The sequence below is a fragment of the Porcisia hertigi genome, chromosome 18 (assembly GCF_017918235.1).
Source record: "Porcisia hertigi strain C119 chromosome 18, whole genome shotgun sequence".
NCBI lineage: Eukaryota > Euglenozoa > Kinetoplastea > Trypanosomatida > Trypanosomatidae > Porcisia > Porcisia hertigi.
In genome coordinates, this window is record NC_090577.1 from 542364 (window position 1) to 567907 (window position 25544).

The window sequence follows — 25544 nt, forward strand, 5'->3', positions numbered from 1 at the left end:
CCACGCCGCGCACATAACACATCTGCCCTCCTTCATTATTTTTGTGTCTGCGTTTTTGTGCGCCTTCCCTTGAAAACAACAACAGAATTACCCCCTTTTTCGTTGAATTGTGTGTTTTCTTTGTTCCGCTTGGGGAGGAGTAGTAGTAGAAGGGGCTGCGCCTTTTCTCATATTCGTTCAAAATAAAAAATCTCCCTCACCTTCTCCTCCCCTCCCCTCCCCTCCTTCTCCTACCCCCACCCCACCCCCTTACACACTGGGAGGAAAAAAAAAGAGAAGAGGAAAAAGCGTGGATCCGTACGGGGATTTTTACTCATCCCCTCCTCCCCACTCCCCCCACCACCACCTCCACCACCACCCCTATACACACACACACACACACAACCTCAAACCAACAACATATCAGCTCAACAACAACAACAATCGAAAAAAAAGGGGGTGAGGGAGGGGCTTTATCACGCTTACCGGCTTTTTGTTTGGCGTTACATAACCCTCCTCACTATCACCGCTATCGTATTGTACGTGTGTGGGTGCACACCCCTTCTCCCCCTTTTCTCCCCATTCTTCACACCACTTACTCACATCTTCTGCGGCAGGCGCACAGCAACAAGAGGAGTCGTGATTGTCGTTTTTTTGCCCGTTTTTCCCCCTCCTCGATTTTTCCCTCCCCTCCCCTGCCCTGCCTGTCGCATATTAAATTTCTCTCAAGTTTTAGCTGCAACCTTTTTATCTTGTGAGCACCTCTTCGCCGAATCGTTTTTACCTTCTCGTGACCTTGACAGATTCTTTTTGCACACACACACACACACACGCGCGCACACACACACACACACACACAAACCCTCCGTATATACGTGCATATACATAATATTTACATTTATATATTTCGCTCGTCTTTTTTTTTCTCGTTGACAAGAAGGCTCGGTCAGTGCACCCCTCCCCCTCTTTTCTTCCTTGAAAAGAAAGTTGACCTCTTATCCCTCCTCCTCCAATTCTCTCTGTTTTCCCGTCATCCCCTGTTTCACTGCGTTTGTGTATCTCACCCCCCCCTCCCCCTCCCTCCCATTCGTTCATCAATCTTCTTCCACCTCACGCATTCGACTCCGACGTAAGTGGAGACTCTTTCATTATCTTTTCTCCCTTCGCTCTCTCTGTGGCCAACTCAGCGGGTGCAGTCCGCACAGGTGAGAGCAGCCCACGAGCGCCGATCCCCACAAAATCGTGTCAAACAAACAAGGGGGAAAAAAGGGTATCCGGCAAAGGTGAATAAATACACGGAGGGGAGGAAAAAAAAAACAGCGCAGACCCTCGACTTCCCCCTTTCTTGATCTTCTCTTCGGCATAGTAAAAAAACAAAAGGGTAGTTCAAGGAAGGTGTGCTCATTGCCCATTTTTTTTTCCTGTATCTCCCTGTGTCCATCTTTTCTGTATCTTGTGATTTTTATCTCGGACCATCCTCGCCTGCCTCCATCCCTCCCTGCAGCTATTCTCTCCCCGCCGTTTCTCCACCTGCACCCCGCTGCTGGTGAGTGTTCTTTGTCTCAGTGGGCCTCCAATCCTCGCGCCTCCCTCCCTCCCTCTCCCCCTTCCCTCCCTTCCTTCCTTCCCTCCTCCCGATCACTCTCACTCGCCCTGTGTTTTTCTGTGGCCGAGACGATTCGCTTAGTGTTCATAAGGTCTTTTTTTCTGCCCTTTTCTTGTTTCTCCTTCCTTTTTTTTCTTTCACACACGCACGAGCGGGCGCACACACACGAGCGAGCGCACACACACACGAGCGGACGCACTACCCCCCCTCCCCTCCTCCCGAGTGTCAACCTGGTTGATCCCCCTTTTCTTCTGTTTGTGGTGTGTGTCTCGTTCTTTTTGATCTCTACGTTTGGGGTTTCCTGTGATTTGGTACGACGCGTAATTTTTCAGTTGCTTCTCCCTTTCGCTGTCATCCCTCGCGAGGCGTTGCCCTTTCTCAGCTGTGCGTATCCCCTTCCCTCCCCCCATCTCCAAGTCATTTGTTGTTAACATTTTTTTCTTTTGTTTTCGGTTTCCCTGGGCGTGTGTGTGTGTGTGTGTGTCTCCCCCCTACTTCTTCTGCCGCTCTCTCTTTTTTTTTGTTTTTGGCTTCTTCGTTCGGTGATTCGCTGCCCCTCCTCCCCCGGGAACACGCAAGTCCACAGGTAAACAAAGCGGAGGACAGAAGCCGTCGATTGCACACGTCACACGCATTACAAGAGCACCAGCGGAAAAAAAAAGACGACGAGAAGAAAAAGGAGCTCGTTACGCCAAACACGCAGAAATATCGTTCAAGGGACAACGAAGGCGGTGTGAAGGAGAGTTTTAGCAACAAAGATTCAAACGAAAAATAAGTCATCACAAAGCGTATAAAGAGAAGGCAAGCGCAATATATGTGTGTATTTGAAAGGGGAAAAGGCTCGTTTTTTTTCTCCGTCTGCTGCCTCCTCGGGTTTTGCTTTTCTCCCCCCTCCCTCCCCCGCTCTTTCCTCATCTTAGACTTCTCTTTCCTCCCTTCCCACATCCCATTCGCACAGCTGACTTTGGCAAACAACGCCTCTCTCCTCTCCTCTTCTCTCCCACGTGTGAAGTCGGGTGACTTTCTTCTGTGTGTTGTCCCTTCCTCTCCATTTCTTTGGTTGTGTGCGTGTTGCGTCTCTTCCTCTTTTGTTAATTTTTGTGTTTTTTTTTTGGTGGCGCGTATCTTTCCGTGTTTGTGTGTCCGTTTCTTGTGTTGTCTCCTCCCCCCTCCCCCCTCCCCTCTTCCTTCTCAACCCCGAGCCCGGTTCTCCGCCTTCTTTTGTTGAGTTTTTTTTTCGACTTTGAATTTTTCCTGCAGAGCCGTTAAAGAAAAAAAAAAGAAGGAAGAAATCAAGCAAACGAAAAATAAACCCGTCAACATCAAAAGCCAAACAAACAAAAATAATTGTATATATTTTGTATGAATATTTTCTTTTCACTTTTCGGGTTGCTTCGCCTGCGGTCTTCTCTTGACGCTTCGTCCCCTCCCGCCCCTCTCTTTTTTTTTTTGTTTCACAGCTGCTACACACGCACGCACAATACGCTCCGCATACCCTATAAACACTGAATATATAAAGGTGGCTTGAGTCGAAAGCGAAGGAGAAACAAACAACTAAGCAAGCAAGCAAAAAACCACAACACACATAAAGAATACGTGAGGCAGTATCTCTCTTACGTTTCTCGTCTCCTTTTTTTTCTTTCGTCGGGCGCTACTCTCCTCCCTTTCTGCGTTCATCGTCAGCAGCTGCATCTGCTCTGTTTTTCTCTTCCAACGTCTGTTTTTCTCTCGATTTCTGAGTGTGCGATTCTGGAAGTGAGTGCTTGTTGTGCGTATTGTGTGTAGAACGCACTAACCTGTGCTTGATTTCTCCCATTTTCTCATTTATTTTCTGTGTGTCTCTTTTTCGTCTATAGTTGGTGTAGCATCTCCCATCGCTCACGCATTCTTTGGCTCGCTTCTTCATTTTATCTTCACGTTTTTTTTTCTTCCACTCCCACTTTCCCCCCCTTTTCCTTCGCTGTTTTTTTCTTTTCGAATCAGCGGTCTTCACTTCGCTTGTCGTTTGCTCTGTGTCTTTCTGCCTCCTTTTTTTTCCTTCTGCTTCTCCTTCCTCATTCCCTTTCCTGTGTGTTTTCTTTTTGTGAGGTTTTATACGCTTGCGCGTGAGTTTTGTTGCTGTTGTTGTTCGCTGTGTCTGTCTGTGTGTGTGTGTGTGTGCATCTTCTTGTTTTTTTTACCTCCCTTCTGTGCGATCTTTTTTTTTTTGAATTTGTGTGCTCATATAAAAAAAATATAGATATATCTATACAAGCGCTTCGTCTTTCTTGCCCCCCCGTCGTCGTTGCTCTGTCACACAGAGGCAAAGGTAAAGGCACACAGTTTTTCACATCTTCAAAAGGCATCAACAGTAACAGCAGAGGGGGTGGTGGTGGTAAGACAAATAAAAACAAAGGAAAAAGTTGTGTGCGGGCTTAGAAAGGCGAATACACGAGACTGACGGAAAGGCCGACTACTACAATTGCCTCAGGAAAGGAGGAAAAGACACAGGGGAGGTCAGAGAGGACCCGCAAACGTGTGTTAACTGTCTTCTTGTTTTTTTTTCCGTTGTTTTTTTCTGGTCTCTTCTCTTTCTTCCCTCCCTTCCCCTCCATTTCCTTGTTTAACGGCCTTTGAACACCTTTACGCTCGCCTCCTTCGCCGTCCCCCTTCTCCCCCTCTCCTCCTCTTTTCCCTCTCCTCAATTTTTCTGTCTCGCCCAATTATTTTTTATTTTTCCGCTTTGCACGACTGAAGATTGTCTGTATCTGCGCTTCTGATTCTTGCTCCCCCCCCCCCGTACGCTCGACGCTCAGCCCCTCTCCCCCCCCCTTCCCTGCGCAATCATGTTCTCTCCCGTCTATGAAGATGTGTCCGGGCTCTTTGGGTGCTCCATGCCCATTTCTAGCTTCGGCCCATCGACAGAGCTGCAGTTTCCTCATCCACACTTCATGGTGACCAACACCCACACGTCGCAGACACAAGCTGAGCAGCAACAGCAGCAGCAGCAACAACAGTTTATTGGGCACCCATCGATTTACTCGTTGGTGGATACGTCTGGTGTACAGATGCAACGCCCGTCTGCGTCGTCGCAGCAAATCCCCATGGGTGGCATGTCGTTAGGCTCTTTCGATGGCGCTCCCATTCTTCCTTACGAGGTCTTCATGCAGCAGCAGCAGCAGCAGCAGCAGCAGCACGGCGCTTCCGGCAAGCCCACCACCACCATCCATACTCATGACGGCCTGAGGTACTACCTTTCTTCCTCTACAGGTGCCCCGGTGATGGCTGCCGCTGGCGGCCCTGCGCCGGCAACTTCTGCGAACATTGTGCAGATGCAGCACCAGGGGGGGGCTACCCTTTACACCCTCGATTCCAAGGGCACTCCAACGAGGCTGACCTCCACTCCGCCTACCGGAGGTTTTCGCTCGGGTTCTTCAGCGACGAGCAGTGGCCCAGCGGCTTCGGAATATCCCTTCTACGCATCAGCAGCAGCATCAGCTGGATTCTTGAGCAACGGCCCCCTCGCGATCGCACCGGGGTCCATGGGAAGCACCTCGACCACACCTTACGCGATACAGGGCCCCTTGCCCAGCGCATCCCCGCACATATGCGGCGCCGTCAACGGCCTCCCTACGGCGATAACAGGTAACCAGCCCCACTCCAACAGTGGCAGCAACCCCAACAATAACAACAACGTCTCCGCTCGCCGCGAGAACCAGGCTACACTCCATGAGATGTTAAGCACCAAGGCTGTGCTGGAGGTCTTCGACCCCGACTTCAAACTCATTTACAACGTACCAACAAGTTGTGTGGTGCACCTGCCACCTGCGCGATTGAATATCACCCGTCTTGTGCTGTGCCGCAACTACCGCCCACACGAGCCTCAGAGCTGCGCGATGGGGGGCAGCTGCAAGTTCGTACACGCGGATTGCAACTACACCAAGCTGGAAGCACACCCTATTCACGTGAACTACATCTGGCGCCACGAGACTTTCTGCACGTACCCCCGCATGCCGGCCGGCGAGAAGCTGGAGGTGATCCAGCTGGATGGTCAAAGTATTGTGATTGCCTCCGAGAGGGTTCTCTTGACGGCCGGAGCGTCAGCGCAGACGCCGGCTAGAAACACAGCTCCGATGTGCTGCGACAGCTACGAAAACAGTGGCATGTGCAATTGTGGCGAGCGTTGCAGTTTTATCCACGTCGTACACGTGGATCCGAATGTGCAGGGCGACTTCAAGCGGGCACCTCGCAAGCGCGAGCCACAGAACCACAGCAATAATAACATCAGCAGTGCCTCGAGCAACGCGATCCAGTCCACGAATCACAACGGCAACAATAGTATTGCAAAAAAAGAGGAGGTGGGCGGGCAGGCACAACGTAGCGGTAGCTCCACCACTACCACCACGGAGCCGGTTTCGCATCACCGACACACCAATTCTCCTGACACGGTGAACAGCAACACCAGCAATGCATCCAACGCGACTGTGCTCAATGGCGTGACATCCAATACGGTGTTGTCCACCTCAATCGAGGGGATCCTGAACACGGCCGCGTCTGCGAAGCTACAGGAGGCGGTGGCACAGCAGTTGCGCACAACGGGAGGGTCCATGAGCTCGCATCCGGCAAATCCGTCTTTCTCTATTTCACTCACGCCCTTCGCCATGCAGACGTTGACGCGCACGAAATCTGTCGGCACGCTTCTGTATTTGCCGCGCGGGGCTTCCGAGGCCACGGTCCTCGGCCCCGTCGGGGCCGGGGAGATGCCGCCGTCATCATCTTGAGTGCGCGTTCAGTACGCAGAAGGGAGTGGGTCGAGTGCGCCTCCCCCCCCCCTCCCTTCCAATCATCAGATTTATGCTCCCCTTCCGCCTCCTCCTCCTCCCCCGATAAAAAAAAACAGCACCGTCACTTTCTTTTTTTTTTTTTTTGTGTGTGTGTGTCTTACCCCTTTTTTTGCGCAGTTGTTGGTGTTCAGCGTGATTTCGTATTCTTCTTGCGGGCTCTTTTTTTGTTTTTTTTTTCTGGTCGCCCGTTTGTTACCGTCTGAATTACCTCGGGGATTTTCGCTCGCGGCTGGCCTATACACGGCACGTGATGTGTACAGTAATGGTGTCGACATATGTATGTGTGTGTTGTGTGTGTGCATGTATGTATTGTGTGTTTGATCACTACGCTGAAACAAATCGCTGCCGCCGCCTCTGCGCTTCATCTTTATGTTTTTTTTTTTGGGGGGGGGGACAGTTGAGCAATGAAGTGGCTCTGGTAACAAGAAGAGTAACACAGAGCAAGTTCTAGGTGGAGGGGGGGGGGAGTCCTCCTCTTTCTCTTCGTTACCACAATAACGACACAGAAAAAAATAATCAAGAATGGAGAGAACAGGGACACCCCCCCTTTCCCCCTCCGAAAGGCGTTCGAGTGCTTCTCATCTCGTCCATTGCGCACATCCGCAGATACGAAAACACAGTGGACAACAAAAGCAGCACTTAGCGAAGAGGAAGGAGGACTGCAAGAGAGGAGGATAAAAGGGGAGCGAAGGAGCAGCTAATAAAGGGATGATGTAAAAAAAAGAAATCCAAAAACCAGGAGGGGCTACCAAGGACGTGACAGGGGGTTGTGGTGGTGCATATCGCTCAAGCCCCCCCTCCCCCTCCCCCTTCACACACACACACACACACACACACACACACACACGCACACACACACACACACACGCTAATACTTTCTGGCAGTGGTGGCGTAATGCCTTTAAAAAATATGCCTCTTCTTTTTTTACATGTGTGCATACCGTTGTCGTTCTGGCTGCTTACTGTCATCTTTCGTGGTGTGTGATGTGTGGTGGTGGTGGTGGTGGTGGATCGATTCGCTCACTTCTTCAGAAGTCTTTTAAAAAAAGTTTCTGTCGTTTTATCCCCTCTGTCCCCTTCCACTCTCTCTCTGCACTTCGATTTCTCTCTCCCCCCATCACCCACCGTTTTTTTTTCTGCACCCAGAGCCCCCTCCCTCTCCCCCTTCTTGTTGTTCGCGCGAATGCTGTGTATATAAAAAAAGGAACCAACAAACAAAAAAACTTTCCCGGCTTCACGTTTTTTTTTGTTCCCCGTTCGTTGTTTCGTTGTTGCTCATCTCCATATTCTCTCGTGTACGCGTATCCCCCCAGCGCGTGTGGATTTTTCGGTGGTATGAAAAATTTTTTTCTTCCCCCCTTTTTGTTTTCCTTTTTTAAATATATGGATCTCTATCATTTTCCTTGTACCCTCGACGTCCCCCTTCAGTCCGCACCGGAGCACATAAACAACATACAGAGAACGTGCTCACACGGTGGTACCCCTCTCATTTTTTCTCTTGTAAAAAAAAATGGCGGCCCCCCTTTTTCTCTTCTCTCCGACATTTTTTTTCTTGATTTGCCGTTTTCGATTTTTTTCTGTTGTTCTCGGGTTGTTTTTTTTTTGAGTGTGTATGCCTCTTTCGGTTCTCTGTTGTTTTTTTTTCCACTGTGTCTTTCTCCGATGAACACACCCATTCTATCAAGCTTCTCTTCACTTTAATTCTCTTTTTTTTTTCTGTATCTACACACACCATATATGCATTCACACACACACACATATATGTATACATGTTTGTGTGTGTGTGTGTGTGTTTATGTGTGCGTCCTCTCCTCTTCCCGTTTGTGCGTCTCTCTGTGGTTCTCATGAAAGTTGTGTTTTGTCTTTTATATGGTTTGTCATCGATGCCACCATTACTTTTTTTTTTGTGTATGTAATGGCGCTTCGTGCTTCACTACTCAAAGGGAAAAGGGGAGAAAAACTAAACGAATGTGTATCGATTATCATCGACGCTCCTCCTCCTCCCTCCCCCTCCTCCTCTTTTTTTTTGTCCTTTCGTCTCTTTGGGTTTTCTTTTCCCCGTGTTTGCTTATTGAATGTTCTTTATTTTTTTTCTTTACTTTTTCGATTCTCCAAACATTTCTTCCAATTTTTTGCCCCTTTCGCCTTTTTTCTCTCTCTTTGTGTGTGTGTGTGTATTGGTGCAGGGCGGTGGTGGTGGTGGTGGTGGTGCAATGATGCGGGTAATTTTATTCTTCATGGCCTCTCGTCTTCTCCACTTTTCGTTTTGGCTTCACTTGATTTCCCTTCTTTTTTTTTCTTCCTGGTCTGTTTACGTTACGGACGTGTGCGCTACCGCAGCTCCCCTCCTCCCCCCCCCTCCCCTCCCTTCCCCCCTTTCTCTCTCCTCTACCACATTGTCCATGCACGCGTTATATGGGCACTTCTCGGCTCCAACTTCACACGTCATTTGTTTTGTTTCACTGTTCGTTTTTGTATAATGCAATCCACCTCCCCCCCGCCACCCCCCCTCCCCCTTCCTCCCTCTTCCTCCCTCTCTCCTTCCCGTCGAAAAAGCAAATTCTCAAAGGGCTTGGGTTTAACATGTACGTATAATGAGAGAGAGAGAGACACGATGACCTTTAAGCAGCAACAACACGAAACAAAAAAGGGGAAACAATAAACGAAGCAAAGAATAATGAGGAGGGGAAAAAACATCGGCGGCGGGGGGGAGGGGGAGGGTGTTCACATCATCGTCAAGAGCAGCAAAAAAAGAAACCTTACGTATTGAGGCCAAGCGCACAACGCTGTCCTCTTACCTTCTTTTTTATGTCACCACCTCACCCCCTCCTCCTCCTCCTCAAGAGGGGAGGGGGTGAGGGAGAATAAAGACAGACAGGGACATGCGACGTGCAACTAAGAACCAAGTAAACATGGGGTAGATGCAGGAGCAAAGAAAAGCAACCAAACAACAAAAAAGCGAAACATCCATGACAGACAAATGCGCACGATGGCTGATGCTTGCGAGCGTTGGCCCGACTTTATACGTTTTTTTTTTTGCGTCTGTGTGTGTGTGTGTGGGGGGGTATCCTTGTTTTGGTTTGGAAAAGGTGTCACGCCTACACACACACACACACACACGCACGCACACACCGGCATCAGTAAACGCATCAGCTAGTCAACACACCTCTCTTGTTCCACTCACATCCTTTCATAACACTCGGTAGCAGCGGCATCTAGACACGTGCTCACGAGCGTCTGTTTGTATTTTTTTCTTTATATTTATATATTTATAGTATTATTATGATTATTATTAGTTTTGGTAGTGTGTCTGGTTGACAGTTTCTCTTCCCCCCCCCCTTTTTTTTCTTCGGGTGATCGCCACGAATGGAACAAAAAAAGCCCCGTGTGTATTCGTGGGCGAGTGGACGGGGACGGTCACTTCATGTGTGCCGGCAGTGTTTTGTCAATGTTTTCTCTCTACTTTTTTTTTCGTATTTTATTTTGTTGTGTGGATTGTGCAGGTTTTTTTTTCTTGTTCGCGCGCACGGGAGAGGAAGAGGAGGACCCGTGAGCATCTCGTGAGCGCGAAGTTCACCTCCCCTTTTTTTTTCTGATTTTACGTGCGCGCCCCGGCTTTGCATAGTGGCGCACTTTGGCCCAGCGAATTGACTCCATCAGAAAAAAAAAGCAGCCGAGGGTCTGTTCAAGGGGGAGAGAGAGGGAGGGGAAGGGAAGCAAGCGAAACCCTTGTAGAAGCGGTACGCTGATTGCATAAATTTCTGTTACTCTGTTTTTTTTTGCTGTTGTTCGTTATTTTTGTTTATGTCGCCGTTTCGCTTCTCTGCTCTTCACCTGTGCGTGTGCCCTTCTCTCCAACCAAGTCTAAGCACATCGTCTGGGCTCTTGCTGTTTCTTTTTTTTTTGCTTTTCATCCACCTCGTATCTCCCTCCTTCCCCCTCTCTGACACCTCCTCACACTTTACAAATAGATGAGACCCCCCCACTTTTTTCCCCCTCCCTCCCATCACTAGGGCATATAGGAGTGGGGGCGAGCGCGACCGCCTGAAAGAAAAGAAGGGTTGCATCCCCCGTCTGCTCCGCCGGCTCGTCATTTTTTTTCATCTCCGTTTATCCTTGAAGTGTTGTACCCCTTCAACTCTTTTTTTTTGTTTGCTTCGTCGCATGCCCACTGAGTGATGCACGCAGGCTCGTGTATCAACTTCAAAGCCGCTTCTGCCCCCCTTTCCCCTTCTTTTTCTCCTTGTCTCTTTGCTTATCACGACAACTCTGGTGTATTATCGTTATCACTGCGACATGCGCTCATCTCTCAGGGCATTTTTGTTTTCTCATTTTTTTGTGCTTTGTGTGCGCGTTTGTTCCTCCCTGCCACTTCCCCGAAGGAGGAGGGGGAGGGGGATGCGTGTATTTTCTCTGTGTTAGTTTTTTTTTAGTGATGTATATGTATATGTATTTGTATGTGTATGTGTGTGTGTGTTGTGCATGTGTTCTCTTTATATATACAGATGGAGTGGAGCCGTTTCTCCCATTTGCTGCCTCTCCCCTCTCCATCCTTCCCTACTTGCCACTCTCCGTTTTTTTTTTGTTTGATGATGATGATGCTCCTCTTGTCCTCTTGTCCTCTTGTCCTCTTGTCCTCTTGTCCTCTTTCCTCTTGTCCTCTTGTCCTCTTGTCCTCCTTCCTCTTCTTTTTCCTCTTTTTCGTCTCTCGCTCTCGCTCTCACCCACTCACGCACACACACACGCACACACACACGCACGCACACACCCATACACACACGTGCTTCAAATATGTGCGTATATTTTGAGTGTCAGAGGGGGTGGGGGAAGGCGGGCGTTCAACATCGTAAGAGGCATCGAGCTTTGTAATCCAAACAAATAAACGAAAGCGCGTTCGTTCTACGCACACTTTTTCCCCCTCTTTTTCTCCTCTCCCATTTGGTGTATGCGTTCCTTCTTTTTTTTTTTGGCCACTCTTTCTGTGCTTTCTTTAAAAAAAATATCACCTGATGCAGTTGTCTTATGACATGCACGATACACGTGCTTTTCTTTTTTTCTCCCCCACCTGTTTGGTGGATAGGGGTGGGGGGTGCGGGGGTGGGGGGAGATGTACATGGTCACACCGTATTCTCTTCCCCCCCTCCCTCCCTCCCCCCTCCCTTGAAGCCTACACCGATTATTTTTTTCTGTTGTTTTTTTTTTCCCTTTGACTTCTTCAGAGTTCGTGAGAGAAAAAAATCTCTGCTCGAGAACTCTGTGCGTGTGTGTGTCTGTGTGCGCCTGATTATGCGTACCTCTGGGTTTTCTGTTTGGTTATGCGTTTACTCTCGCTCTATAACTTGGGGATTTCTTTCTGGATGTCTTGGGGTCTCGTTGCTTCTTCAGTTTTGTGTTCCTCCTCCTCCTTCCATTCGGATGGGTCATGCGCTCTTGCGCGCTCACTCTCGTGACAGGTGTATGTTTTTTTCTTTGTTTTTTTTAAATGAGTGGAGGCTGATATAGCGTGTGCTTGCGTACGCCTGTGTAGGAGATTTTTAACCTCCCCCCTCCCCTCACCCCGATGATTCTTTTTTTTGTTTGTCGTGCCTTGTCGCGCCTGTCTTGCCGTTAGATTCTGTCGATCTCCGGTCTGTCTGTTTTCCTCCCGCTTTCTTCAGTTTTTTTCTGATTTCACGACTTGGGCCGGTGTCCCCAATCTGGCAAGCGTATGTGGGTTCTTTTTCTTCTTTTCCCTTCTCCACGTGTACCCCATATCGGAGAGGGGGGGGGTGGCAGGGTGTGTGCGTGCGTGTCTGTGGGAAGGAGGGAGGGGATTTAAGGGGGCAGGAGAGAGTGTTGTCGCTGTCCCACTCCCCAGGGCACTTGTGTTCTCTTTCTCAGTGATGGATGAACTTCGACTTGCGCCCGTGTGTGCGTGTGTGTGTGCGCATCTCTGTCTGTGAACGATTTATTGCTGGTATACGAGGACTACTGCTCTCTTTTTTTTTTCCCGCGCTTGTATCGTTGTGTTTTTTTTTTCCACTTCGTCCTGTTCCACTCATCCCTTGTTCTAGCCGTGCGCGCGTCCGTGTGTGTTTGCGTGATTCTCTCTCTTGCCCTGGGTCCTTGTCTCTGTCTCTCCCTGTCTCTGCCTTTCCTTTTCGGTCACTGGTCTCATTTTGTTTGCATTTTTTTCCATATAGGAAAATGGCTCCAGACTTTTTTCTCCTCTTCCTCCTCTTCCTCCTCTTCCTCCTCTTCCTCCTCTTCCTCCTCGCCCCCCCCCCCCCCATACACTTGTTGAGCTTGTCTCTGTCCAATACTCTCCCCGGTGCCCCCCTTTCCCCCCTTTCCCCTCTTCTCCCTCTCTTCCCCCACTTATAGTTGTGTCGGCTCTCTGAACTCTCTCATTTTTTTTTAAATCTCCGTCTTTCTTCGTTTTCTGGGAGGTTCCCTCCCTCCCTCCCTTCTGGCGATTGTTGTCTCATTTTTCTTGAAAAAAATGTCTAGTCTTTTTGATCTGCCTGACTTGTGTCTGGTCAAGTAAGTTTGGGTCCCCCCCCCCACTCTCGCCGCAACACTCCCTCCCCTCCTTTTCCTTCCCGCCTTTTTTCTCTCCCCCCTCCCCCTCCCTCTAACGTGTGTGTGTCTTTTACTCTCTCTTTTTATTAAAAAACTCTACATGAAGCGCCTTCGATGTTCTTATTTTACCTGTTTTTGTATAAAGTTGTCCCTCTCCTGTGGCCTTGACGTTTTCGTTCCTGTTCAAACTCGGGTCTCTTCTTCTTCTCATTTTTTAACTTGACCACCCCCCTCCCCCTCTCTCCTTTGTGTTTACACGCTCTCCCGTCACGTCTCCCCCCCCCCTCTCCTCACCGTGTGCTGCCCCGTACATCTTTTATTTTTATTTTTTTATGCGTGGTGGGCTGGAGGTCCGCTCCCATTGCCCTGATTACGACTTGATCTCGCCTCCTGTCTTGTTCTGTGCATTTTTTTCATCTACTATCCATCAAAGATGGAGTTTTTTTTTTGGGTGGCGAGCATCAAGTAAACCGAACAGCGGCATCAATAGAGCAGTGAAATCGTTGGTGGGGGGTGCGGGCAAAGGGGGGGGGGAGGGGCGCCGCAACGGCAGCGGCAGACAAAATGTCGGAAAGAGAGAGAAGAAATCGTGAGCCACCTAGGAGATATGCGAGTTGTGTTGTCATGTTGCACCTTGTCTTTTTGTTTTTTCGAACTGTATTCTATATTTTCTATTTTGTTAGGGTGACAGAATTCATCGTGCTGAACGGTAGGCAGCTAAAAAAAAAACAGGGGGATCAAAAAGAGAGTGCGTTTTTCAAACGTGGTTTCACGCACTCTTCTTCCTCGTGGAAGAGATTTGTGCGGCAGTTGGTTTGGTTTGGAGAGCAGTGCCCGGCGGGAGGGGCCGCACGCACACACACACACACACACGGTTTTCTCTCATGGTTTTCTTTGAGCTTTTTGCTCATAACCCCATTTTTCTTCTTCGTGTTTTCCTCGATGGCTCCATTTTCTCATTCTCCTGTCGCAGGGACGTTTACGGGCCACCTTTATATTTTGGTCTCTCTTTTTCTCCGTGTGTGTGTGTGTGCCCCTTTGTGTTCTTTAATTGCCCCCCCCCCTCCCCCCCACCGCGCTAATCACACTGCCACACACTCCCTTTCCTGTTTCTTTCTCCTCCTTTCTGTTCGCTTGTTATCCCCCCTCCCCTAAATTTATCTGCCATTGGGTCCGTCTTCTCTCTCGTAATTCATCCGTTTTCCCACTTTCTTTGCAGGCTTTCTTTTGTCCATGTTCACTCATACACTTTACATGAGCTACACGCACACACACACACACACACACGCCGCCACCCCACCACGCCCCACGGTGTACCTGCCCTCTCCGATCTTCTGCTGTTATTGTTGCCGTTGTCTTGCAATTGTCGCTGTTTGCTTGACTTAAACCCACATTTCTCTTGTTTTCTTCGTCTTATAATTTTTTTTCACGTCCGTTTTTTTATTGTTTTGTTTTTGTATTCCGTTTTACATTCTCCGTTGTTTGTTTTTCTCCTTCGTGTTTTCTTTCTTTTTTTTCGTTTGAACTTTAAAAAAATCTCCACTTTTAAATTATAGGCGCAGACGGTGACACTGACACACACACACACCCACACACACACACAGACACGCACATATATTTATATACAAATATTTTATTTTGAAAGCGTCGAGCACCCCTGCCTTCGTCTTTGTCCTTACCTCTCGTTCCGTCATGTGCCGCTTGTACCTATTTAAGCACACACGGACTCGGTGTGTTTCCAAGAATTTTGTTTTTTTTTCCCTCTGAGCTCATCCTGCGTCTTTTTTGAGTTTGTGTGCGTGGGCGCGCAAACACACATATGCACGTACACGAAGTTTAAATTTATTTATTGCATCGTTTCGACTGGCGTCCCCCCTCCCGCCTCTGTCTCTGTCTCTTTTTTTTCATGCGTCACATTTTGTTTGACAGATGATCTTCTGGCAGCCTTTTGTTTATTACCCTGTATGTAACAAACACGTGTACATGAGCATGCCACACACGCTTTTCTTCTCTCTCTCATAACTCATGTCTGTTTTGCTGCGCGCTCTCTCTTCCCCCTTCCCCCCCTCCTCTCTCCTCCTCTTCTGTGTGTGTGTGTGTGTGTGTGTGTGTGTGTCTCGTCAAAAAAAAAAAGACTGGCCTAAGCCCAAACAACAAAAAAAGGGGACAACCCCCACCTCCAAACAAAACCAATAAAAAAAGCGAAAGGGGGGGAGAGAGAAAGCGACTATAATTTGGCATCGCTGATCCACTTTGTACGTGTGGTATGTGTCTTGTGAGTAGGGGAGGGGTGAGAGAGAGAAAAAAAGGGTTGGGGGTGGGTGGGTGGGTTGAGGGTGATGTGTGTAATTCTCTCATCTCCACCCTCTCTTTTTCCCCCTTTCCTCCCATGTTGGCTTATGCAGCTCAATCATCTAGCTTTGAAGGGATTGGCTTGCTTCCTCCTTCCCCCTCCCCCCTCTCTCTCTCTCCCCAACGATTTCTTGTTTTATGTTTATTCTTTCCCAGCTAGCACTTTTTGTGCCGTTCATGTACATAAAGGGTTTGTGTCATGGGATGGAGATCGTCGTCATCCCTCTGCCCCCCCCCCTTTTTCCCTAGTGGCAACCGAATTGACTTCTTTTCGATTGGCTCTGACCGCAAGGATGGGCTGTAGTGCGCCAGCTTTGTAATGTCATGAAAGTATGACGTCTCGGCCATGAAGCAGGCTGGCGAGCGTTTTTAAATGTTCTTTGTTCATGAGCCGACATGTGTGTGTGTGTGTGTCTCTCTCGCCTCTTGCTCTTTTCCCTCTCCTTCGTTTCCCTCCCCCTTTTCTTTTCGTAGACGTCTCCTTTTTGCAGTTTTGTTGTTATTTTCTGTATTTTAAAGTGTCCCTCCCCCCCTTTTTCCCTTTTTCCTTCTTCTCGGTCTTCAGTCTGTCGCTCTCTTCGATGTGCTACCAAATGTGATTCTCTCGTTATGCACATTCGGTCTTGCTCTCATCTTCCGCCTCTTGACCAACTTTATTTTGCCCTCTCTTTTTTTTTTTGTTCGCACTGCCTTCCGCTGTACGTTGATGTGATCATCGAATCGAGTAATTCGTTGTTCCCCCCCCTCCCTTTTTGTTTTGTGTTTTAGGTGGGTAACGTCCTTGAAATGTGCACAGCATACCCAAAATACACACACACACACACATCCATACACACACATACATAGATATATACGCATATATATACACATACATACATGTTTGTATGTGTGTATATGTGCGCGTGTGTGTGAGTGTGTGTACATTTATTCTCCCCCTTTCCCATGTTTAGACTTCTCACGTCCACACACTCCTTTTTTAAAATTCCTCTTTCAGTTCTGTGTTCACTGCTCCTGTGAGCTGTCAAGTACTGGCGTGTCGGAGGTCGCGCACAGGAGATGCTCGTTGATTCCTTCTTGTCGTCTGCATGTGCTGCTGTCTTTCCCCTCCCACCACCCTCTCCCCCCCCTCTCCTCCCCCAACCTTCTTTCTTTCCTTCTCGTCGTTCATCATCTGGGCCTACTTCCTCTTCCACCTTTTTTTTCTTCAAGTGTTTTGCCTTGTGTCTGTGTGCTGCATCGATGCGAGAGTAAATCAAAAATGGTTTCTTCTGTGTTTTTTTTTTGTGTGTTCTCTCCACCAACTCCCCTCCCTCCTCTTCTCGGTGTGCGCCACCGCCGGGTGCCGGTGATGCTTTATCTGTCTCACGCGCATGCATGTTCTTCGCTTGGATGCGCGAGTACATTCCTCTACGCCACTTCCACTTCTCTACTGTGATCGACCGTCTCTGTATAGTCTCTCTTCTTCTCCTCTTTCTCCTTTTTTTTCCTTATATCGAGCTTCCGGTTATCTTTATTTTTTTCTTTTTCTCTTTTTTTTTGATGACAGCGAGTCACTCCTTGCGCTCCTGGGCGTGTGTGCATCTGTGTGTGTGTCTGTGTGTGTGTGTCCGTGTGTGTGCATACTTGAATCCAAGCAACAACAACAACAACAACAAGCGGTCCTTGAATGGCGTGGGGTCCTTTATTATTTATTCACCCAACTCAGTGCTTATATATATAATATATATATATATGTACATGTGTATGTGTATGTAAAATTTAGTAAATGCTATATACCTATGTGTGTACTCTTGCTCAGAAAAGTCTTGAACCCCCCCGTGACTGAGTGTCCTGTCTAGGGCAGTCATTTGAAACGAAAGTGTGGTGAATCTGTGTGTCTGTCTGTCTGTGTGTCTGTGTGTGTGTCTCCCCCTCTCTCCCTCCGAGGTTGTGTGTGGGGATACAAACACACAACTCTGGGGATATTTGATATCATGGTGACCCGCTCTTGCACTGTTTCTTGACTCTGTGTCGTTCATCACGCACGTCCTTCGTTATTCCCCTCCTCCCCCCCCTCCCCGCTTCTCTTTCCCTCTCCTTTTTTTTTCCTGTCCACATTTGCTCCGTTCTTTGCGGTGTGTGTGTGTGTGTGTTTCCTCGCGTTGGTCAGCCCACTATTAGAGGCGGCGCGCCGTACTCTTATCGCGCCCCCCCCCTCCCTTCAACTTCACTCCATATACTCTAAATTACTGCATAGACACACGCACACACACCTGCACACGCACACACACATATATATATACATATACAAATATATTTATATACATATTTGCTGACACATTCCTTACGTTTACAAACACAGCCGTTGACGACTTTCTCTTCTCCCCTCCCGTTTCTTCCCTAGAAAGAGCGATCCGCCTTCCTTCCGGTAAACACATTTCGTCATATGATGCCTGGGAAGGACACTCTCATAATCCCTTTGGAGGAAGCGGATCCGAGCATGTTCGGATCCCCTGCCGATCGCCATGCCTTGAATGGCGACACACCAACCGCCAACACACAACGCGGCAGCTCTTCTCAGCAAGTTTCTATTGGGCGAAGTCTGCATGGGCAGTCACCGCAGACTCCTCAGGGCCTAGGAATGCCGCTCGGGTCAGTTGGCCAGCCGCACATGGGTGACGCCAGCCTGGATTTTCAGCGTAGACTCCTGCAACAGCAGGTCCAGCAGGCACATCGTGAAATGGGGCAACTCAAGGCAGAACTACAGGAGACGCACGCCCGCCTCACCGATGCACGCCAGGAGCTCAATGAACAGAAGGTTACGTACACCTCTCTCTCCCGCCGCTACAGCGCCGTTGTGGAGAAGCTGACTGCTACGGAAACAGACGTCAAGGCGCTAGAGGAGAGGCTGGTCAAAGAATGCAACCAGCGACATCAGGTGCAGACGGAGCGGGAGGAGCAGCGGCTAGCGCTGCGAGAGGCGGAATGGAGCCAGGAGCGGCTGCAGCGCCGCCTCCAGCTGCTCGAGGCGAGCAGAGGGCTGGACCCGAAGGAGGTTCAGCGCCGATTGGAGGACCGTTCGCAGTTCATCCCTACGGTAGAGGTGCAACGAATGCAGACGGAGATGCATAATACTCACCAGGCTCTTGTCGATCGGCTGTTGACGACGTTAGAGTCCTTGACAACGTCTAGCGAAGAGTCACAGACAAACTTGTTTGTGGCGCGCAGTTCTGTGCTGTCGGCTGCCACAGACGTCGACGCGAGGCTACAGCGTGCCGAGGCAACTCTCGACCATGTAGACAAACAGTGGATAGAATATCGCGATGGTACTGAGCGTGAGACGCACGAGTTCCTGCTGGCAGTCATGTCGGAGAACAAGGACCTCTGGCAGCAGCTCACCTTGCTGCAGAACGAGCACGCGGTTGTTGTGTCTGAGATGAGGCTGCGCACCACACAGGGAGGATCGGTGCCGATGGAGGAGCACGCCTACACGCAGCGGCAGCTCGAGATAATGACCGAGCGGCTCGGGAAGGCGCAGCAGCTTGTCGAGTCCCAGACAGCGTTGGCTCGAGCCCACGAGGTGGAGATGACGGAACTGATGGAGGCCAACAACTCCATGCAGCAGCAGCTGGAGGAGCTACAGCGACAGTGTGCACAGCACGAGCAGGCGAGTAATCAGAAGTCCAGCTCTCTGTCTGAGGCAGACGCCGCGCTACGCGAGTCCTCCTCGCAGATAGAAAAGCTTCACAGCATGTTGCACGAGGAACGACTGCGCGCCGAGGCAGTGGTTTCGGAGATGAAAGCAACCCAGCGGACTATGCAGGACGAGTACAGTGCCCGCGTTCGTCAGCTTGAGCACGACTGTGAAGTGGCAGATGACACGGCGACGACGTTGCAGCGCACACTCGAGGAGACAAACGCAAAACTGGACGTTGTAGGGCACAATCTCCGCACACAGAGTAAGGAGTACGAGGCGTACAAGCAGCAAACAGCCGCCGAGCTCGCGGAGGCCCAGGCGCGTCAGCGCGATGGTCTGCAGCGGGTGCGAGAGGTAATGGAGGAGGAGCTGGCATCCTTGCGGTCTCGACTTGAAGAGGCACAGAATGCAGTCCGGGCAGCGGAGCGAGAGAAGGAGGCAGCGGCAGCGCGCGAGAACTCTGCCGTGGTGGAGCACCGCACTCTGCAACGAGATCTCGCTGACCTCCAGGAAGAGCTGGAGCGGCTGCGAGCTCAGCATAAGGAAGATGTCGAGCAGCGGCAGCGTGCACATGCAGAAGCGGAGCAGCTCCGCGCGGCCTCTGGCGAGGGCAGCACACTCGCACAGGAGCTGCAGAGGCGCTGTGATGCCCTTAGTAAGGAGAAGGTGGAGTTGGCCACGGCGCTGGCAGATGAGAAGTCGAGACAGGAGCAGCGCTACGCAGCCTTGCATGCCGACTGGAGGGCATCCGAGAAGGCGCGGGCCTTAGTTCACGAGGAGGTTAAGACTCTGCGCACTCGGTGTGCTGAGCTCGAGAACGCTCGCATGTCCGAGGATCGTCAGACGCAAGACAAGGAGCAGCTGATGCGCGAGAACATCCGCCTACACGAACAGTATCAGCTTATCCAAAAAGAATGCACAGGACTGCGCGAGGAAGTGAAGGCACTTCAGCAGCGCAGCGTTGGCGACGCGCAGTGGAGCAAGCAAATGAAGGATCTCCAGCAGCGTCTGCGCGAGTTGCCGGAGCTTCGCCAAGCTGCCGACGCGGCCCGCCGCGACGCACTGATGGCAAAGGAGGAAACGGAGGTGCTGCGGCGTGAGCGGGATCAACTTTCGAAGAAGCTTGATGCCTTCCTGGAGGACGCCAAGCAGCAAGCGCAGCGTGGGGACTGCTTTGAGCGAGTATGTCGCGAGGCCAGCGCAGCAGCGCAGCGCATTGGCGGGCAGGTGTCCTCAGCCAAGGAGAAGACTGCACGGTATCACGTCTTTCGCAACACAAATCCAACAGGTCGTCTCTCTTCGACCAAAGAGAAGGGAACCACTGCCACTGCTGTCGCACGAATCCCCTCTTCGGCTGGTTCGGCATCTCCAGGAGCCCCTCTTCATGACGCCGCCGCCACACAGTCTGCAGGGGCATCGCCGGTTTCTGCTGCCCGCTCCGCGCATCACTGCACTGCTACACATGCGGTGACGAATGCGAGTGGATATTCGAGCCTCGGCGCCGGGGCTGGTGTAGAGTTCGACGCTACGAGTGCGCGGTCAGTCACATCGTCTCCATCTCGCCCGTGGCGCTGATGGTGGTGGAAGACAACAAGGAGCACACGAAAAGGGTGGCTGTGTGTTTGTGCCATGGCCCTCTCTGTTTTCTCCCTTTTCTCGGTGTCAGGGAGAGAGGTGGAGGTAGTTCGGTGGACTGGCATGGGGTTGTGCTCGTGCTGAGGCATTGGAGGCGGGGGAGGAGGGGGAGGGAGGGGGGGAGGGCTAAAAGCGGCTCGCTACTCTGCCGTCCGCGTGTGCTCGCGTGCGAGGTGAGGGTGTTGGTGGTTCTTGTGATGAGGAGTACACCAATGTGGCGCCACCTCGTTGTGTCTGTGGCGATGACTCATTTTTCACTTGTACCGTACAGGTGTCGGTTTGGTCGAGAAGCAAAAAACGTGAGCGGAGGCCGACGCGATGGGTGCCATCACATAAGCGTCAGCGGTGGTGAAGGGGGTGGGGTGGGGCTGCTGTTCGTCTGTGGAGGTGTGGGCCATCGGATTCGAGTCCGGTGTATTTTCCCCCCTTTTTTTTTGACAAGGGGAATTTAGTTTCCCTACGCGCATACACCCACACTCTCAGAGAGAGGGAGAGGCGAACATTTACAACCGCTTGAGAACTGTATGGCCCCCTTCACCCCCTACCCCTTCACCCCCTCTCCCCTTCACCCCCCTCTTCACCCCCTCTCCCCAATACTCATTACGTCTCTTTTTCCCCCTCTCTGATCCGTGCAAAAAGAGTCCACATGAACTACAAGAAAAGAAAAACAACATAATGAGTGATACATCGTCCCTCTCTCTGTATATATATATATATACATATACATGCATGTACATGTACATGTGCGGCCGTGCCTCCTGCTAGTTAAAATCAGGCTTCCGTTCCACCTATACGTCTCTTTCTCTCCACATCCACCATCTCCATCTTCATCTCCCCTTTCTTTTTTCTACTTGTGCCTCTCTTTACTCTTTTTTTTTGCTCTCTGTTGGCTCCTCTGCCCTGTCCTACACGCCTTTTTTTTCACACGCTTGCACGCACTGACGTATTTGTATGTGCTCATCCACTGTCATTTATCTGGGACCATAGTCACACATCCCTTTGCCCCTTCCCCCCTTCCCCCCACCCCCTGCATTACGCTTATCATTATAACACCTCTCAATCCACACACTCACCTAAGATATCTGTACTTGCCTACCTACCAAGAATCTCTTCCTCCCTCTTCACTCCATCAAGTAGTGCAGCAGCAGCAGCAGAGAGAGAGAGAGAGCGCACAGCAGAGACGAAAGAAGTCAAACCACCCAGAAGAAGCAAAAGAAAACAACAACAACGACAGACGACATCGTCCATCATCATGTCGGTGTTCGGCGTCGATTTTGGCAATCTCAACTCCACGGTGGCCATCACCCGCTGTGGCGGGGTGGACATCGTTACGAACGAGGTCAGCAAGCGCGAGACGACTACAATTGTCTCCTTCGTCGACAGTGAACGGTTCATTGGTGAGCAGGGGTTGGACCGCTTCGTCAGGAATGCCCAGAATACTGTCTTCCTGTTGAAGCGCTTCATCGGCATGCGCATTGATGACCCCCAGCTCGATGAGGAACGCAAGTTCCTTACATGCGACGTCACCGGCGACAGCGAAGGACGCCTCATGTTCAGTGTCAGCTACTGTGGAGAAGATAAGTGCTTCTACCCGGAGCAGGTGTTGGCTATGATGCTGCAGCGGCTGCGCTCCTACGTCAATGAGGCGGCTACGACGGACCCGCGCGTGAGGGCGGATGTGCGAGACTTTGTAATCACCGTGCCGTCTTACTACACAGCGGAGCAGCGCCGCCTCATGTATCAGGCGGCTGACGTGGTGGGGCTAAACTGTATGTCCCTCATCAACGAGACCACTGCGTCAGCTGTGGACTACGGTATCTTCCGCGGTGCCTCGCTGAAGGAGAAGGAGGAGGAGGGGCAGGTGGTTGGCATTCTCGACATCGGCTACGCTGCCACCTCCTTCTCTGTCTGCAAGTTCTGGCGTGGGAACTGCAAAGTCCTCGCGCGCACCTTCGACCGTAACAACGGAACTCGTGACTGCGACTACCTCCTCCAGCAGCACATGGTCGAGGAGATCAAATCTCGCTACAAGGTGGACGTGTCGAGCAACAAGCGCGCTCGCCTGCGCCTGCTGCAGTCGTGCGAGCGGCTCAAGTACCTCCTGTCTGCGAACCAATCGGCGCCACTGAATATCGAGAACTTGATGGACATTGACGTCAACATCCCGTCCTTCGAGCGTGCCACTATGGAGTCGCTGTGCCAGGGCGTCCTTGACCGCATCAGGGCTGTCATAGAGCGCGGCTTCATTGAGGCCGGTATAAATCGCAATGATTTCCACTCCATTGAGATGATCGGCGGTGGTTGCCGCATCCCGATGATGAAGCGGCTGGTGGAGGATGTACTGGGCCGCACGCCGAGTTTCACTTTGAACGCGTCCGAGGCGACAGCACGCGGTTGCGCTATTGTGGCAGCCATGCTCTCGCCCAAGTTCCAGGTGCGCGAGTTCAAGGTAGCAGAGCTGCCAACGTACCCGATTCTTCTGGGCTATTATTCAGAGAACCCACGCTCCCCCATTTCCGTGCCCTTCTTGCCCCAAGTGAACAAGGTTGTAAAGCTGCTCGGGGCGACTGACAGCTACCCGAAGAAGCTGGACGTGCGGTATCCGTGCTCGAGTGCGCCAAAGATCTTTGCCTTCTACGATTACGAAAGCGAGGCAGTAAAGGACCTTGTACAGCCCTCTGGCTACATCATCGGTGAATGGCAGACGGGCATGCCGTCGAAGCAGAAGGGCGCCGTAAATGAGATGCGCGTCCGAATTCATATCAAACCGGATGGTTTGGTGGAGGTGGAGAGGGCTGAGGCGATCGACGTGTACGAGGTCGACGAGGTACCGCCTCCCGCCGCCGCCGCCGCGCCAGCCACCGAGAACGGCGAAGACCCAGTTAAGGAGAACGAAGATGCGCCAGCCCCGCCGCCCGTACCGGTCAAGAAAGTCAAAGAGTCTGCGATTGCCGTGTCGGTGAAGCCGAACCTCAGCATCCTCGGCCACCCCAGCGAGTCGGTCCTGCAGTTTCGAAAGCTGGAAGTGGAGATGCATGAGCGCGACTCGCTCATCACCCGCACGCGCGAAAAGAAGAACGAGCTTGAGAGTTACATCCTCGACTTTCGCCCCCGTTTGACGCAGGGTGGCGTCCTGATGGAGTACGCCACGGCCGATGCGGCAGCCGATTTTGTGCGCCAGTGTGACGCGGATGAGCAGTGGCTATACGAAGACGGCGAGGCCGCCACGTACGAGGAGTACGAGCGTCGCATCCACGCGCTGCGAGCCATCGGTGACAGTGCGTACAACCGCTTCCGCACGCGCGAAGATGTCGAGTTCGCAGCAAAGGGTTTCTACGCTCGCATGAAGGCTGCTCAGCAAAAGGCGATCGACTTTATTGGCAAGAAGGAACACATCACAGAGGAGGAGTTGAGGGAGGCGGCAGCGGCCGCGGAGGCGGCTTCCACATGGGCGAGCCAAGAGGTCGCTGCCATGCTGGCGGCACCGAAGACGCAGGAGGTGAGTTTGTCAACCGCAGACCTCGAGAAGAAGGCGGCGGAGGTCGAGCACAGCATCGCCAAAGTCATGAATAAACCAGCCCCACCAAAGCCGACGGTGACGAAGGAACAAGAAAAGGCGGAGGAGGACGTGTCAGCGGAGGCTGCGGCCAGTGCGGAGGCTGCCCCCCCTCAGGAGGCACCCGAGGAGGAAACGCCTGCGCCGGCGAACGAGCCGGCACTCGATTAACCGGTGTAGGAATAGAGGGAGGGGGGAGGGGAACTACAAAGAGCGGATTGAAGGCGAGGAGGTTTTATACATGATGGAGAGGATGCCGTCCGTTCATTTGCGTGTGTCTTCCTCGCACTGCAGGATGAACATTATCTTTTCTTGATATCTACCCAAGTCACCCCTGCCCGTGACATCTGGCGTTATCATGAGCGCACGCATACACACAATACACTATACCTACACATACACACACGCGCGCGCCATCATACTCAAAGCCTTCTGCCACGCAGACGCTTCCCCCCCCCCTCTGACGCACACACACACACACACACACACACACATTTGCCGTATTCTTGGGGATTTTTAGCCCCCTTTTAACATTTCTGTTTTTTCTCTTTGGGTGATTGTCGCTTGTTTTCTTTTTTTTCCAGGTTGTTCGCTATTGTTTCTATCTTCATGTGTGTGTGTGTGTGTGTTTGTCCGAGGAGGAGGAGGGGGTGTAAGAGGAGATACTACACGATACGTGAGGGGAGGGGCGGGGCGCCATGGGTGTGTGGGGACAAGGGGTGGTGGTGCTGCAATAGTAAACCTTTGCTGTCTTCGCCAACTTTTTTCTTTTGTGCGTGCGGTTGGAGGAATGGGAGAGAGCGGCTCGACAGATGTGTGGGAGATGATGGTTGTGTTCACCTCTGTATTGAGTACTCTTATTTTTTGTTCGACCTACGAGATATGCGTATACGCTGTATATATATATATGCAATTATATTGATATACATTAGCACACACACACACACACAAGTGCACACATACATACATACACACACACACAAGTGCACGGGCGTACAGCCGCGTTTGTGTGTGGCGTGAAGAAGGCTATGGTTTTGTCAAATAGACACACCTTGTGTATTTTGTGTGTGTGCGCGTATACGCATGTTAGGTCCTTTCCCCATTTCAAATCTTTACCGCCACGCTTCGCCTTCCCTTTCCAGGGAGCACACACACCCACACACTGTGTTCCCCTACTCGCATTCTCGTGCCCCCCTCTCCCCCCCCCCCCGCGCGCGAGATTCTTCAACAACTGTCACTCAGTCTGTGCTGGACTTTCCTTCTCCTTCCGGACTCTTGCCTCTTTTGGGGGTGCGGTGGGCGGGTGCCACTCTCTGTCTTTTCGTGTGGCTGGTTTCGTGCGTGTGCGTGTGGTGT

General features: G+C 51.1%; 3 protein-coding genes across 3 annotated transcripts; all 3 read left to right on the forward strand.

Moving 5' to 3' along the window:
* Positions 1-4410: 4410 nt before the first annotated feature.
* JKF63_06614 (uncharacterized protein) lies at positions 4411-6345 on the forward strand (the record flags this gene model as incomplete). Its single annotated transcript, XM_067902563.1, has 1 exon — positions 4411-6345. The coding sequence occupies one exon, from the start codon at positions 4411-4413 to the stop codon at positions 6343-6345; it is 1935 nt and encodes a 644-aa protein (XP_067757980.1).
* Positions 6346-17746: 11401 nt separating this feature from the next.
* Positions 17747-20572, forward strand: JKF63_06615 (uncharacterized protein; the record flags this gene model as incomplete). Its single annotated transcript, XM_067902564.1, has 1 exon — positions 17747-20572. One exon carries the CDS (start codon positions 17747-17749, stop codon positions 20570-20572), a length of 2826 nt encoding a protein of 941 aa, XP_067757981.1.
* A 1312-nt stretch (positions 20573-21884) lies between these two features.
* Positions 21885-24359, forward strand: JKF63_06616 (uncharacterized protein; the record flags this gene model as incomplete). Its single annotated transcript, XM_067902565.1, has 1 exon — positions 21885-24359. The coding sequence occupies one exon, from the start codon at positions 21885-21887 to the stop codon at positions 24357-24359; it is 2475 nt and encodes an 824-aa protein (XP_067757982.1).
* Positions 24360-25544: the final 1185 nt, after the last annotated feature.